The sequence below is a fragment of the Propithecus coquereli genome, unplaced genomic scaffold (assembly GCF_000956105.1).
Source record: "Propithecus coquereli isolate 6110/MARCELLA unplaced genomic scaffold, Pcoq_1.0 Scaffold506, whole genome shotgun sequence".
NCBI classification, from domain to species: Eukaryota; Metazoa; Chordata; class Mammalia; order Primates; family Indriidae; genus Propithecus; species Propithecus coquereli.
Window position 1 is genome coordinate 656,091 of NW_012150908.1, and position 17,338 is coordinate 673,428.

Genomic DNA, 17,338 nt, shown 5'->3' on the forward strand with positions numbered 1-17,338 from the left:
ATATAGCGAGAGAGAGAGAAAGAGAGACTAATATACATAGGCTCAAATGCATAAGAGGAAAGAGAAAGGCTGGATATCAGTAATATATACATCTCAAGAATAAGAAAAAAAGAATTGGAAATAGCCTCCTCTCCACCAAAAAAAAGTAGAAGAAAATGAGAACAGAAAATAATGGAATAAAAAATAAACATAAAATAGACAGGATCAGCAATAAGCCCAAAGTGGGTTCTTCAAAAAGTCTAAAAAAGTTGATAAAGTGCTGGAAACCCTGATCCGGAAAACAGGAGAGAAGGCATAAAATACCAGTAAGAGAAATGAAAAGGCAGGGCATAACTACAGCTCCTCCAGGCATTAAAAAGATAGTAAGAGGATATTATAAACAATTTCCTGTCAATATTTAAAAGCATGAAGTTGAAAAATTCCTATAAAAATGCTAAGTGTCAATGCTGACACAGTAAGAAAAATCTGACTACTATTATTAAAACATTGACTCTATAAACTAAAAATCCTTCCCATTTAACACACACATACACATACACATACACACACACACACACACACACACACACACCCACCCACACACCAAAATAAAACCTCCAGGCCTAGAAAACTTTCCCTATGAATTCTACCAAAGAAAAAATAATACCAATCTTAAACTCTTACACCAGACAGAAAAAGATGTAACACTTCTCAATTCTTTAATGAGTCTGGCATAGCCTTTACACCAAAACTTAGCAAAAGCAGTATGAAAAAGGAAAATTATGGGCCAATTTCATCATAGATGTAAAAAAAGAAAAAATAATAGCAAATTGAATCCAGTGATATAATAAAGGATATATTCCTCAAAACCAAACTGGGATTACTCTAGAAACACAAAAATTGTTTAATAATTTCATAAATGTATTCACCATCAGCGGAGTTGTACAGCAGAAGCACACTAGGCCCATAAAAATGTAATTCACCACATTACAAAAAAAGGGAAAAAAACTATATGATCATCTTTAAGATAAAGCATTTGATAAAATTAAACATCCATTTATGATAAAAAATTGTTAGCAAACTAGGATTAGAAAGAAACCTCCTGCCTTAGACCATTCTGTGTTGCTATAAAGGAATATCTGAGACTGGGAAATTCAGAAAGAAGAAAGGTTTATTTGGCTCATGATTCTCATGTCTGGAAAAGTTCAAGATTTGTGAGGTCCTCAGGCTGCTTCCACTCATGGGGAAGGCGAATGGGAGCCTGCATGTGCAGAGATCACATAGCAAGAGAGGAAACAATGGAGCGAGAGGAGAGGTATCAGGCTCTTTTTAGCAACCAGCTCTTGTGGGAACTAACAAAGGGAGAACTCGCTTATTCCCTCCCTTTGCAGAGGGTGTTAATCATCTATTCATGAGGGATCTGTCACCATGATCCAAACACCTTCCATTACACCCAATCTCCAACACTGGGGATGTAATTTAATATGAGGTTTAAAGATGTCAAACATCAAAACTACAGCACTGCCCTAAATTGATTTTAAAAAGGAGGGCTCTATTTAAAAAAAAAAAAACTACAACAAACATATTTAATTGTGAAATGATGAACATTTTTACCTCTGAGATTATGAATGAGACAATGATGCCTGCAGTCACCACTTTAATTGAACATCATATTGGAGGTCCTAGCCAGTGCAATAAGGCAAAGGAAAAAATATGTAACGACTGGAAAGAAACAGGCTTTCATTATCATAGATGGTATGATTATGTAGATGGAAAATCCAAAAGATTCTACAAAAATTAGAAATAAGTGAAGTTAAACAAGGTCTCTGGATGTAAGGTTGTAATACTAAAATCAATTATATTTTATATGCTTGCAAACAATTAGAAAATATCTTATTATTATTTATAACATCAAAAAACCAAATGACAATAAATAATTCAAATAATTTAGGTTAAATTTTAAAAATTTACAGTTACACAAGATCCCTACACACCAAAAACTATTAGAAAGCTGTACTTAAAGAAAAGAAAATCTCAGTAAATGGAGAGATAAACCAGGTTCGTGCATTGGAAGACTCAGTGTTAGAAAGATGTCAATTATGCCCCACGTGACTCCATATATATTTATTGCACTCCGAATAAAAACTCTGCAGGCTTTTTGTGAAAACTGATAAACTGCTACAAAAATTTATATGGAAAGCAAAGAGGAACAAGACTAAGTAAAATAAACTTGAACAAATAGGTGAACTTACTCTACCCAATAACAGGATACATTATAAAACTACAATGAGACACTGTGATATTTACGCAAAGATAGAAAAATGGACATGGAACAGAGTTCAAAAATAAATACAGGCATACATGGCTATTTGATTTATTATAAAAAGCAATACTGCATAACAGAGGGTCTTTGCCATAAATAGTGGCAGTTGGATTAGTAAATACGCAAAAAATATGGACCCTGCCTCATATACTCACAAAAATAAATTCTAGATGTATTATAGTAAAGGCAAAACAATAAAGCTTCTAGGGGAAAAATTTTCATGACGGTATACTAGAAAAAGACTTTATAAACAAGACACCAATAATTAATTGTAAAGAAAAGTTTGTTTTCACTACATGAATAGATATTATAATTAAGGAACTTCTGTTCATCAATAGAAACCACTCACAGAGTGAAAAGACCAGAGTGGAAGATACTTGCAATATAGTTCAGGCCTACCATATATAAACCCAAATCCTACAAATCTATAAAAAGACAAAAGACAACCCAACTGAATACAAAAGGAAGAGAAAGAACAGGCATCTCCCAAAAGAAAATATTCAAAGGGCTCATAATCCTTGTATCTCAGCCATCAAAACACAAATACAAATCCCATCACAATTGCACATTGATCAGAACGGTTATAAGAAAACACTAACATTACAAAGGGCTGGTGAGGATGTAGAGTAACTAAAACTCTTAATAGGTTATCGGTGGAAGTAAAAATTGTTATAAAAACTTTGGAAAACTGTTATAACGAAAACATGCATAAAATGAACAAGCAATTCTACCACCAAAAGGGGGTACAATGATGTTCACAGCAGTATCATTCACAAAAGCCTCAAAGTAAAAACAACCCAAATGTCTATCCAACATTAAAACTGACATAAGTTATAGAATAGTCATGTGACAAAATACTGTACTGTGGTAAAAAAAAGAACTACTGCTACATGTAACAACATGGATGAATCTCACAATGTCAGCAAAGTAGTAGTACAGAGTTCAAAAACAGGTAAAACTAACTTAAGGTGTTAGAAGTCAGAACTGTAGTTATTTCTGGAGGAGAGAAAATATGTGATTGAGAAGGCGTATGAGACGGGTTTCTGGAGTGCTGGTAATGTTTTATTTGTTGACCAGGGTGGTGGTTTCAAGGATGTGCTCACTTTGTAATAAACAGTTCACCCAACTGCACACTTACGTATACTTTTCTGTATGTATATGTCAATAAAAATGTTTTAATATTTCATGAATCTGTCTCAAGTTTTGTGCAAACTCATATCTCACATCTTCAAATGCTATATTTACCAAGAATCAAGCCTCAAATCTCACAATTAACACAGTTAAAACAAAAATCATAACCCCTTTATTATGGGTTGAACTGTATCCCCTAAAAAGATATGTTGAAGCCCTAACCCCTAGTACCTGCGAATATGATCTTATTTGGAAATTGAGTCTCTACAGATGTAATTAAGATATAAATTAAGATGAGGTCATACTGGAGTGGGGTAGGCCCTTAACTCAATATGACTGCTGTCCTTATAAGAGGAAAAGGCCATGACAGAGATATACAAGGAGAATGTCATGTCACAACAAAGCAGAGATTGTAGTGATACAGCTGCAAGGACAAGGAATGACAAGGATTGACAGCCACAACCAGAAACCAGGAAGAGACAAGGAAGAATTCTATCCAAAGTCTCAAAGGGAAGATGGCCCTGACGATACCTTAATTTCAGACTTCTAGGCTCCACATCTGACAGAGAATAAATATCTGCAGTTTTAAGCCACCCAGTTGGTGGTACTTTGTTATGGCAGCCCACTCTTCTATGTTTGTATCAACACCTAATTCTTACCTAACCTCCCATTCAGCAATCTTCACACTGTTCTCCCATCTGTTCCTAAACTCCAAATATACCCATACTGGGATCATCAAGAGGTATTATTTTGCCTTTTAATTATCTTGTTTTTAAACCTTTCCCTTTAATTTTTACCAATACCATCCTAATGCAGACCTTAATAACTCTTAATCTAGGCCATCTCAACTATGATAAATCAGTATTTCTTACATCCTACTTTCCTTATATCATTTCTCCATTCCCAAATTTTCAGACACACTATCACATCATACTCAAAAGGCACTCAGTATGACTCTATTCTACTTCCTTCAATATATGAATACCATTGGTCTCCAGGAACACATTCTATTCTTTATCAGTCGGTGTTTCACAATACCTACAACAATCTCTGGTAGACTTAGAGCTCAATTAAATAATAACAACCACCAACAAAAACTTATCACTACCCCAACGCCATCTTTTACATTTTACAAGTTCATGTTATGCCAACTCATTCCTTCAATGCTGAGTCATTATTTCATTCATTCTTAGTTGATATCTTATTCCATTTTCCCCCCAAAGGTTCTTGTTTCCTTTTTAAAAAAGGTTTTTGAGTATTTTTTTTTTAATTTTGCTTTTGTTTTCTGTGAGACAGAGACTCACCATGTTGCCCGGGCTCAAACTGCTGGGCTCAAGCAATCCCCCTGCCTCAGACTCCCGAGTAGCTTGGACCACAGGCATGCACCATGGCGCTTGGTTTCCATTTTTCCCCAAAGTTTTTATGCGAAGTCCCAACATCCCCTCACACTCCCTTATTCTAACATCCCCCCACACTTACTTATTCTAAAAATATCTTACCTAAATCACTAAAGATCAAAGCCTCTTTTTAACATTCCTTTCATACACCTAGCACTGTCTCTACATCTTCACCTGTCATTTTCTTTTCCCTATCTATTAGAAAGAAGAGTCTTTCATTTCTAAGACTAGCCTTTCCCCTATCTGTTTAATTTTTCCACTTACTTTGTGTTCCTGGACCCTGTCTATCAATGTGCTTCTCACAGTCCGCTCCCAAAGACATAGAAGTCTTATCATAAAAATTAAATTAAAAATAAAAAGCTTTTCAAATTTCTTGAGTGGACACTAGTGGACAATATATTTTCTCTGGCTATAGCAACAACATCATCTAGTTTCTAAGAGCAGCAATGCCAGTGTCAGAGATAAGACTACAGTATTCAGTATCTAAGACACAGTAATGACTTTAACAGACTGCTCCTCGATATTTTCTTGGTATGGTTCTAGGTACAGTTCTAGATGCCTAGCCTCCTTTGGTTCTTGATTTTCAATGTGAACCATCCAATATTCTTTTAACCAGAGTCAAGTTTCGGATGTTTGTTAACTAAGAACCTTGACTGTATTAGTCAATTGTGGCTGCTATACAAAATATCAGAGACTGGGTATCTTACAGGACAGACATTTATTTCTTACAGTTCTGGATGATGAAAGTCTAAGATAAGGGTGCTAGCATGTTTGGGTTCCTGGTAAGTGACCTCTTTCTGGCTTGCAGATGGCTGCTTTCTTGCTATATCCTCACAGGGTGGAGGAAAAGCAGCTCTGGTTTCTCTTCTTGTTCTTCTAAGGACACCAATCCCATCACGGGACTCTAACCTCCTGACCACATCTAAACCTAATTACCTCTCAAAGGTCTCACCTCCTCCTAATACCACACTGGGGGTTAGGGCTTCAACATATGAATTTGGGGGAATACAAGGAACACAAACATTCAGTCCATAACAACTGATATATTCTTCTTCCCTCTCAAATTACTCTTTCCCATCTTTCTCAAGAGTAGACCCTACCCTATATTGCTTCTTCACTATCTCCTCATTTGTTAATCCCTTGGGATTTGACTTTTTTCTCCCAACCACATTTATCAAAATTACTAAGAATCATCAACCCCCCCCAACTACTAAATGTATTCGTTTACTTGTCAGGTAAGATTTTTTCCCACATTATTTCCCTCATTCCTCCCTCCCTCTTTCTGAGAGTTTATCTAATCAACAGACCTCAACCTTAACATTTTTTCTCAGCTCCCTTCCTTCTTCTTGCCTTCCCTCTCTACGTTTTTCTTCTCCCGTCCTCTCTCTGCCCCCCCATCCCCTTCTCTCTCTCAAATTCACCCAATCCAAGTATCTCAGTCCTGATAATTCCCAATTTCACATCCTACCTCCTTACCTCTCTTAAAAAATTTCCAACTACAGGTCAAAAACACAGCCCAGAGGCATCACAATTAAAATGCCTGCAAATAATTAATGGATTGATTAAAGTCATCAATCTTTTCATTATCCTTTCCTTTCAAGGGAGAAATCCATGTTAGTTCATATCTAACTCCTCCTTCCTAATCCACAATGATATCCAAATACCATGTAATCTACTTCTCAGATCCCTTCCTACCTTTAAATCCCTCTGCCAAATTGACATTTATCTCTGTAATCCTCTTTCCCATGGACCACTGCAATGGTTTTCCCTTTCACTTGTCTCTCACAATTCCAAACATATCCTTTACATTGCTGCCAGAGCTACATAATACTATCAAGTCACAGATACACTCAATAGTTACCTGCCTCCAGAAGCTCCTTGCTGCCTGCACAGTCCAATCTCCTCAGCAAAATATTTAAAAATCTATGACTTCCTTCCATAAAGTTCATGCTTGAACCACATGGGAAGACTAATTCCTTCTACAGAGTTCTTATCTCAGTGGTCTTTTTAACTTATGTCCTCTTTTGCATTGACCTTCCCTCACAAATGGAAATCTAAATTTTTCCATCAAGACTCAGCTAGATCTTGTCCGCTGCTGTGCCTAAAAAAAAAGAGTCAGCTAGAAAATTAGCCCGTCTTTAAGTCTTCTCCAATCCCCAGTTAAACTCCTCCTTCCTCTATAATCCCACAACATTTTATTTATATTTCTAACATAAGACAATTCATTTTCCCTTGCGTTATTATTGTTAGTTGTATTTGTAGAGCACTTTATTGCAATTTAATTTTCGTAGGAATTCTGTGAAAGAAGTATTATTTAGCCAGTTTTACAAGGAAAAACAGGCAGAGAAGTAACTGGATTTAAAACACACACACACACACACACACATACACACACAGAGAGATCTTTTAGTTCTGAATCTTCTGATAATTAAATTTCACATTTCTTAAGGATAAAGACTACAAGGGGCCTAGCAGAGAACTTCTCTCATGTAACAGATGCTTTGTGTTTTATGTTTTGAATAAATACTCTTCTCTGTTTAAAATAACCCTGTTTTACCTGTCTAAACTCTATTTATTCTTGGAGACATAGCTCAAAAGTCTCATCATTTTCCTTAACTCTTCCAGGCCTTACTGATCTATTTTTAAGCTATATCATACCACTTGGTATGTTGTTGCAAATGTTATATTTATGCTATTAATCTTATTAATGGTTTTATAAGCTTTAGAGAGCCACCATGCTTTATGCCACTGAGTATCCTCCATACTACCAATCACACGACTAGTGCTCTATCATCTGTTTCCTGGTTGATGCTCAGTAGTTCCCAATTTATCCCCTGCTCCAATTTCCAAGCCCCTCATTTTTTGCATATCAGGTATAGATTAACTGTTGTAATTAACTAAACTTTACCAATCTGATCATCTGATGGGAGAAAAATCTACAGTGACTATTTTAGATGACTGTAGAGGGCAGCAAAGCAACAGTAGTAGCCTCAAAAAAAATGTTTTATTTTTCTTAGGAAATTTCAGGATTGGTTTTCGTATTTTAACAGATGCTGTCAAGATTAAAGCTTTTGGAGGACAAGAGATATTGCAGGATGCTACATACAAATTTCACCAGGTATGTTAAATATTTAAACACTTTCACTATCAACTATAAATACAACAAAATTCTATCAATGACCAGATCCTTTTATATATATATATGTAAAAACAAGTTTGATAAACAATGCATGGTTTCAAAATAGCCACTATAATTGCTGACTTCTTTAAGAATCTAAAAGTTGAAAATGTTTTCTCATTGAAAACTGTAAAAAATAATCTATTTCCTCATTTTGTTTTATTAAATAGAGAGAAGAATGCCAATCGTTTAACTAGACATCTTATTTCTTGCAAAGAAAAAAAAGATGTCTTCATTAGTATTACTCATTCTAGACTTGATATGGCTCCTTTTTGTTATTCAAAATCAATCAGTCAACGGTAGGGTCTATACCAGCTTTAAAAGGAAAAAAATATGAATCCTTTGACATGTACTAGTATATAACAACAAATTTCTCAAGGCGACAACTTGAAAAATAGGAAGTCCTTACTGTTATTTCAATATTCAAGTTATTCTGTTTTTAACATGTACTAGGCAGACAAATTGCCTCATCAAGATAATCATATATTTATAACCTCAGAATTGCTTACAGGAATGGGGAAGCTACTATAAAAGTAGTTAGTGAATACAACTGTATTATTTAAATACGTTTCTCGAAGTTTGTGTTAGTGGTAATTTTTTTATCTCCTTTAAATTTAAACAAGCAGAAATGCAGAGTTTTAGAGTGGCTGCTGTAGCCATTAACATAAGCAGACCCATGATTTAGTGAAACATGCTATGATGTTCTAGCCCTGTGCCCTTAGCAAGAAGTATAGAACTGTTAGTTATGTACCCTCTCCCACTTGAAACTCTTCAAAAAAAATCAAATAAAAGAAACTGAGAAGCACTTTTTTATTTTGCATTTAAAATACGGGAGCTAGAGTATCTAAGCAGGTTTAAAAACTAGGCAGTTTATTGTCTGACTTAGCATTAAATCGAATGTATATAGCCATGAATGATTATCTCTAATCTAAATCAAATTAGTAGGGAGTGTGAGTTCATAATGACAGGACATTTGTGAAATGAATCTTAATCTTAATAGTCCACAGTAGCTATGACTAAATAAGAAATCTTATTAATAATCTTCAAAACATGGCCTAAGAAATTTTCGTCATGGCAGTCATGGATAACTCACAGAAACAGAGTTACTAAATGAAATTCATCTTATTTCAGTTTACTAACATTTCATTAATATTTTTATTCATCCTTTGAATTGAAACAATAGAAAAGTCAAGAACACTCTTAATTATAGACAGTGTTCTCAAACTCTGAGCTGGAGCCCTATCTCTGTGTATCTATTCTTATATTTGCCCCTTGTATTTTTCATGTCTTTCCCAATAGGAGCACCAGCATATTTCCATCACAAAATAGATTAGCTATCTTAACTTTATCCACTTTATCCCTAAAACTCAATCCCAGAGCGAGATGTGTCACACATAAGGTATGTCCATTTAAGCAAAACAGTTAAACAGTTACATAGCTGATTTTGCGACACCAAAGAGAAGACTTGTATTCTCCTACAAGATTAATTTCACAAACATCTCAAATTCAAAATGGGTAAGACAATGGGAAATAAAGAGAACTAAAGAAATCAAAAAGAATTTAAGAAAGAAGGAAAGAAAGAAAGACCAGTGGAGAACTGCCTCATCAAGTAACATCTTTAAGTTTATCAACCTTGCCTAGTTTATAACGCAAATTTAAAATATATATTCCTTCTAAGATAGGAATATCAAGAGTACAAACCTCTCTAAGAATATAGTCCCAGAGTATGTTCTAATCAACGTAGCTTCTGCAACATAGCAGGTATTAGACAAAAAAGGATTTAATTAGTTTGTAAATGGTGTATTTTACTAAATATATTTTTAGACCATTAAATTAACTAGTCCACATTGTAACTTTCCATGGGGGGTATATGGTTAGTTTTTCCCATTCCCAAATGTATTAAAAGCATAGTACTTTCCTCCAGTCTTCCTATCTTCTAAGACTAGTGTTCCTAGAAATACTTTGACAAATATTGTTCTAAACCCTTTAAGGTTGAAAAAAATGAACAGAATTAGCATGTTCACTGTATGCAAGAAATGGTAAATTTTCTTCTTCATGAAGAAAATCAATCTTAAACCAAGCCCTTCAGAATTTGATTAAGTAGAAAGCATATAACCTACTTTAGAGACGATGAATAGTTTAGACTTGCACTATCCAAAACAGTAGCCATGAGCCAGCCATTCCACACTCTGGTAAAACTACTACTAACGTGGATAGTCTAAATTGAAATGATCTGTAAGTATAAAATACCTACCAAATTTCAAAAACTTACTATAAAATAAAATGTAAAATATCTCAAACTTTTGATATCAACCGCGTGCTAAAATGATACTTTGGTTACATTGTTTTAAATAAAATATTAAGATTAATTTCCCCTGTTTCTTTTTTGCTTTTCTAACCTGGCATCAAGAAAACTTAAAATTATGTGATTTGTCTTTCTATTGGTTAGTAGTGATTTAGACTAAACTTGATTTTGCTATTAAATTCTTGAAATAAAGACATTTGGGTGCCTATTGTATGCCAAGCACATGGAAATACAAATCATAAAGAAAACAGTGAAGCGCACTTCTTTCAGAAGAGTGATCACATCTAGTCAAATCATAAACAAAAATGCCGTAATGAATAGCACTGGTCGGGGAAGAAAGAATCATCTGAAGTTGTCTCTCAAAACACAAATGCCCTAACCCTCAGACTCCACATCTCCCCCTCTTGCAAAAAGTGATCCAGTAAGTCCATAGCGGGGCCTAGCCATGTTGTTTTGAAAAAGATTCCCTAATAACTATGACTGAACTCACCCACAGACCCTACTTTTGCTGACTTTAGCAGCTATCTGAGAATAGTGATTTATAGCTCCACACCTTTTTGTTATTTTATTTCTTCTGAAGAAACCTAGGCTGAAAGCCTAAAGAGCCTCTACTAGGTGCAACAATAAACCTATTTAAAATAAGGACAAGTTTGATTCTTTTCTTTAACCATTAAAGTTAAGGGAAACCAAATAAAGTTAAAACAACAACTATTACATCTCTTCTATCTATAGCCTCATATGTATAATTTACTAATCTAAACCTACAAAATAGTAGTCTGAAGTATTCAAAAGTATACTATCAATTCTTAGCTATTAAATCCAATTATGAGCTGATATGTTTTCATACATGGCTTAAATTCCAGTTTATGAATATCTACTCACTATGTAACAAGCCTTCCCTACTCATTCTAATTAGCAGAATGAATGGTGGGCAGTCAACAGTCTTGCAAGAAAAACAATCTCCTGGATGCTATATTAAACAGAATAGGTAAAATTTACAATGTAAGTATACAACAGCCTTTTTAAAACAACTTTAGCACCTGAATATGGCTATATCTAGACTCACAGAAGGCAGCCCTCACCAAAACTTGAAATTGATAAGCTATATTATAATTAATGAGCCTTTCAGAAAAATAACTTGAAGCCTACCCTTTTAAAACAAATTTTATTTAAATAAATGATTAAACTATGTCAAAGCCTATTAGAAAAATAAAAATCTTGGGTTCAAGAATTAAGGACAATTTTAGACAAAAATATATGAGGTAATCAAAAGTATGACAGATCAACGGTGCTTAGACTTTTCATCTGTGTGCTTGGCAAATTATCTTTAAAATTCCATTACTGACTTTAGGGTTATTTTATTTTATCCTACATTTACATATTTATAGTAATTATTAACTAAATGTCTCATCTTTTGCAAATCATATAGTGCTTATTATCAATTTTTATGAAGATTTTAACAGATTTCAGAATATGTTACAGCAATATATTATTATTATTTACTCACTAATTTTAATGAGTAAATTACAGAATGCCAAAATACTATTTTCTTAAGGTTACCAAAGCCGGTTTCTTTTCAATACTATTCAAATAACTGGCAATGACCCATAAGTTTTATTCCTTAACCATACAGAAACAAAACATACATCAGAGTTGCTGAGTCACTAAGTTGTAAATATATAAATATATTTAAGTGTAAGTGACATAAACAACGTAGGACAGTAAATATATACAATACACACACAGACACAATTGCCCAGCTCTTAAAATTCCTATTTCCGATGCTGTAGCTAACTTCAAGTAAGGAAGATTGGATCTTTCTGCTTACTTCTAACTTTGGTTTACTTTCCAGTAATATCTGTTTAGGATGCACAAAGATTCATACAGGCAAGATGTACTATAGTATAGGCCCCAACCTGGTACTATCAGTAAGTTGATAAACTACAAGCAAACTGTGTTTCCCTCTTCTAACTCCCATTTTCAATACAATCACTAACATTCTAGGTGACCTTATGGAATAGCCAAATCTTAAAATGCATTGGACATCATTAAGGGAAGAGTCAACCAGGCTCCATACAATGACACAGTTGAGTTAGTTTGACTGTATTCTAATATACTGAAAATTTGTCATCTGTATATCTGATATAAACTAAACAAACATTTAGAGTCACTGACTGAGCTGTACACTCAATATAAAGATGTAAAGTGCAAATACAACAAGTAAATTAACTTGAAAATTCAATTATTCAGGACATCAGTGTAGAATTTAAGAATGACCAATACCAATCTGGTTGGTTTATGCTGTGCAATATAATAAATGCTAACAATTGTTACTATATTCCATGCACTCTAAGTGTTTTGTTTTATTCTTTCATTTAATCCTTACAAGAACCTAATCAGCAAAGTGATAATGTTATCTGTTTTCTTAAAAGATGAGAAACTTAAATAACCTGCCAGTGATTCACAGCTAGTAAGTGGCACTCTTTTTTCAGAATCAAACTGCCTCTTTAGCAACTGAAGCATAACCTTCTGGAGAGATGAAGGGAGGGGACATTTCAATAAGATCTGACTCAAGCGATTTTTAAAAGTGATTGATATTTTTCCTCATTTCGCATTTGTGTCTTTACCAAATGGGTTAGGTATCCACCTTCCAGTCAATTCACAGTACCTCGTGCATATCTCTATCATAAATACCAAACCGTTCTATAATCATCTTTCCTTTATGTCTATTACAAAGTTGTAAGCACCTTGAAGCCAAGACTCTGTCTTAGTCATGTGTTATACCCCAAGTGGCTATTTAGTACATAGAAAGTGTTCAAAGTGCCTTTAAAGGTTCCATATCATATTAGATCTTCTTTTCTATCTTCTACTAAACATCCATCTTAAGATAAAGCATTACTGAAAATGGAAAGAGGCATAGAATCTCAGAGTCAAATGGGACCTTACAAAGGTCAAATAGTCCATCTTCTCATTTGTCAATGCCATATCCCTGCTGATATTCTCTACTTCCCAAGAAAAATGTAGGAAGAAAAAGTGAGGTGAATCTGATCGTTTATGAATTGATCATTGCCATCATAAAAAACACGTAATTTCGGAATTAAATAAATGAGTCTTTATCAAGTCAGATGATGTTATGAACCTAGTCCCCTTGACCTCTATACCTAGGAATTTGTTAGGCTTAAAAACAAAGTGTGAGTTTGTCAACCTGTAAAATTCTCATTTTAAGAGTTCAGTTCTCCAAATAAGATAATGTTTGCTCCCCCACAAAAAAAAAAACAGTAAATCTGATACAAATATTTTTATAACTTTCAGAATATCAGGTCTACCAGTTGTGAGGAATATTTTTAACAGTCAAATTAGCATAATAAAGTTAAACAAAAGTAAGGCCATGCTAAATATAAGCAATATGTCAAAAATAGCAGCAAAAAGAAAAAAATCTGTATGTGATAAAACAAGTGAAGCATTCTGATCAACAAATCATCAGATAGAGTTGTCTTTTTAAAGCTTTTACCTTTTCAACTCTAAAACTGGCTCTACTCGGTCAAACGTAAGTACAAGCCAAACCTTATAAGTAGTACTATGAAAGTTAGTACTACTGTATTAACAGTAGTTAGATCAACAAGTTGTTAGATCAACAGCTTACTTGAAAAAATTCTGTTTCCATACTATTAAGCGTCCATAAGTCACAACTGTGCCCTATTCAAAGACTGAATACTAAAATAAAGGCTGATGGAAAAAACTTGTCATAAGGGTTCACAAATTAGGGTGTTATAACACTATAAGCCAAAAAAAGCAGCTCTTTAAATGAGCAGTGCACAGTAACACAAAACTGGTGTCTATCTCTACAACTACAAGCAGAGTTAACTCTAAAAAGTTCAATTTACACCTGCTCTAAATCACACAGTCCATTTGTCTACGCTGCTTAAATTTCTAGTCTCTAAAATAAAATATCAAGTCCCTCCAATACCACATTGAAGAGATTTTTTTAAAAACCTTTCTTCTGTGTCCATGTGAAAATCAATGTGTTCCTTCAAAAAGTAATCAACAATTCATTGCCACAATCACTATGAATTATGTAAATTCTCTCTACTCTATCAGCTGTGCATGTTCCCTAGCTTCAGTCATCCATAGGGCTTTGCCTAACTAGAACTACCTCTGCTGAGGTACAAATATTCTCTCAATCCTTAACATAAACTAAGCCAGGACAGTCATCCCCTCCAACTATCCCCTCGCCCAATTGTAAGCAGCATCCTCAATCTTCCTTAATGGAAAAGGACAGCGCACAAATTAAATCTAGAATCTTGCATCAATTTAAAGAAGCATAGTACTGAGAACCAAGTATTTGGGGACTCAGAATATAGAAACAGTGTACATTAAATAATATGCCATATATCACCTATACTCCGTGTAAATCATAAACTTTATCACTACAGTGCTAGAAACGCGGTAGTGAATTGGTAGTGGAAATTCTCAGCCTACAGGGGGGACTCCATCTCATCATAAAAACTTTGCCTCCCTCATAACCAACTACCCTGACTCAGGACTGTCTTTCTTCTAAGTCACACTATCGAAGAAATTCACACACATCTCTGCTTTTAATGAATATCGGAAAAATTTCTATTTAACGTTTCATGAAACACTGTAAACCAATCTTCGAACAAGCTTAAGCTTTATCCCTCCACCTTCCTTACCAAGAGCCCTCAAATAACGTCCCTCAGTGTTTTGATATTACCCAAAGGCATTTAGAATTAATCTCCAAAGACTGGTGGCCTTATTTTCCCAAACCACCGCCTTCCATTAATTATCCCTTACGTCCAGTTCTCTCGCGTGAAAGGCGGATGTGTTTTTTACAGGATCCTTAACAAGTACGCTTCTAGTCTCCGATACCTGGGAACAGAACTTACAAAGAGACTAGCTCCCAAATGTGACAGGAAAACAGTAACCTAACATGGGGGAAGAAAGAAATGGGGGAAAAACGCGCGGGGCTGTTTTGATTAGAACAGCCAAGGCACAGTCCATGCAATCAAGCATTTAACACGTAAATCTTGGTCTTGGGGACAAATAGGGTTTGCTAAAATAAGAGATGTCCCACAAACTGGAAGGCAACGACCGGGCTCAATCCATAGAGATCCAGACTCTGCCAGGGCAAAAAGGGGCCGCAGGACGGAAGAAAACTGACTGTAGGGGATGCTGCGGCAGGGTGGGCTAAGATGGTGTCTTCTCCAGGGTAGAAGACCATGAGGGGTGGACTCGAAGGCTTCATTCCATCCGTCGGGCTCTGGTCCATAGGGTTTCGGGCTCACAGCTCAAATTTCACAGGGGGGAAATGGGAGGCGGCAAACAGACATCCCAGCACCTTAACCGCAGTCCAAAAGTCCGTGCTCTCGGCTTCCCCGCGAATGAGCGAAGAAGTAACAGTCCCTGGAGCAAACCGAGAGGAGCCCCGCGCACTAAGCACCACCGCCGACCCCTGGCCATCAACGCGGAGACCCGCGCGGCCGCGGGGGAGGGGAGCGGGCAGCCTGCGCCGCACTCGCCGGCCCGGCCCTTTCCCGGCCTCGCCCCGGGCACGACGAAAAGTTTCCAGCCAAAGTCCGCGGCACTCGCTCGCGCAGCCAACCGCCGAACACAACCGCCTCACCGCCCCGAGGGTGGCTCTGCCGACCCGGTCGCGGCGCCTGGACCTTCGGTCGCGCCGCCCTCAGCCCGCGCCAGCCGCCGAGGTTCACCTACCACAGAGTCGGGAGAAGAGCAGCAGAGGGAAGAGCAGCAGCAGCAGTGGCGGTGGCGTCGGGGGCGGCAGCAGGAGCCCGGCTCCGGGGGGAGAAGCAGAAGAAAGTTGTGTTTTGCCGCCTCCGGGACACAGCGGGGCCGGCCCCGGGGTCCGCGCCATCCCCCACTCTCCCCCCGGCCCGCTCGCCCGCCCGCCCCGCCTTCTCCCCCGGCCCCGGCGCCTCAGGCTCTGGGCGGCGGCAGCAGCAGCCGCGGCGCGGCGGCGGCGGCGGAAGGTCCGGCGCGCGCGTCCGCAACTCCCAGCTCTTGCGCCGTCGCCGCCGGTTGACACTCAGCCGAGCGCTCGCGGCTGCCTCGACTCTGCCGTCGCCGACGCCACTGCCGAGGCTGAGGCGGGAGCCGCCCGCCGCCGCCGCCACTCCCCTCCCCCCGGCACCCGCCCGCCTCGAACTCCTGGGAACTCGGAACGCACCACCCCGCCCCACGCGGGAGGGGGAGAGGAAACCGACCCTCAGAGCGGGCGCTGTGACTCGCCCGCCCTCCCCGCGCAACTCCAGCTCCCGTCTGATCCCTGGGTGCAAGCCGCGTCTCCTCCCCCGCCCTCCTACACACGCTCCTCCCCTTTCAAAAAAAAAAAAAAAACTCTCTTCATCCACTTTGATACAGGGTTTCTCCCAAAACAGAGCTTTAAAAAGGACACGAAAATCTGGAATCTGTTAGTCGGCCCCGCCCCTCATTCCTGCCTCGTGTACCCCCCTTCCCAGCGTTTCCAATGGTCTCGCCCACTCCGCCCCTCGCGGGTCCACCGCGGCCCAGCGCAGACCGAGGCGAAGGGCTGTGGGACCGTCGCGCTGGGTGCTCTCCGCTCCCTGGCTGCGCTCAGGCTGGCTGGGACAGGGACGAGGAGGGGCTGGGAAGGGGCAGGAAAGATGAGGCAGCCCTTCCGTTGCCCACGCTAAAGGTTCCTGTCTGGGAAGCTGGAGGCAGCCTGCTGGACTAGTCGTCTCCCACCTCGCCGGGCCGCGGGAGACTGAAGGAGAGAGAGACTTTCTCCTTCCTGCTCCCCGGGACAGCTGTGTTTTCCCAATCTCTCCCTTCTTCCCAGCCCCGCTTGTCCCCCGCTCGCCGAGGCACGTTTGCACAGGCGTTTCTCCTGCTTCTTTCTCTGGGAGGGAGGGTTGGTGAAAGGATCAGCGGAGCTGGGCGAGGAGAGGGTTTCCCGAAGGTTTGTTTTCTCGCTCTTGCTTCTCTCCGGCCGCCGGGCTGTCCACTTTCCGCGCCGGGCGACTGGC

At 38.2% G+C, this 17,338-nt stretch overlaps 1 protein-coding gene across 1 annotated transcript in view; it reads right to left on the reverse strand.

Annotated features, from left to right (window-relative positions):
- Positions 1 to 16,283, reverse strand: part of LOC105820096 (nectin-3-like) — a 186,293-nt gene extending 170,010 nt beyond the window's left edge. Inside the window, exon 1 of the mRNA XM_012656513.1 lies at positions 16,047 to 16,283. Coding sequence (XP_012511967.1) covers positions 16,047 to 16,206 — 160 coding nt within the window. The 5' untranslated portion in view covers positions 16,207 to 16,283. The remainder of the gene's footprint in view (positions 1 to 16,046) is intronic.
- Positions 16,284 to 17,338: the final 1,055 nt, after the last annotated feature.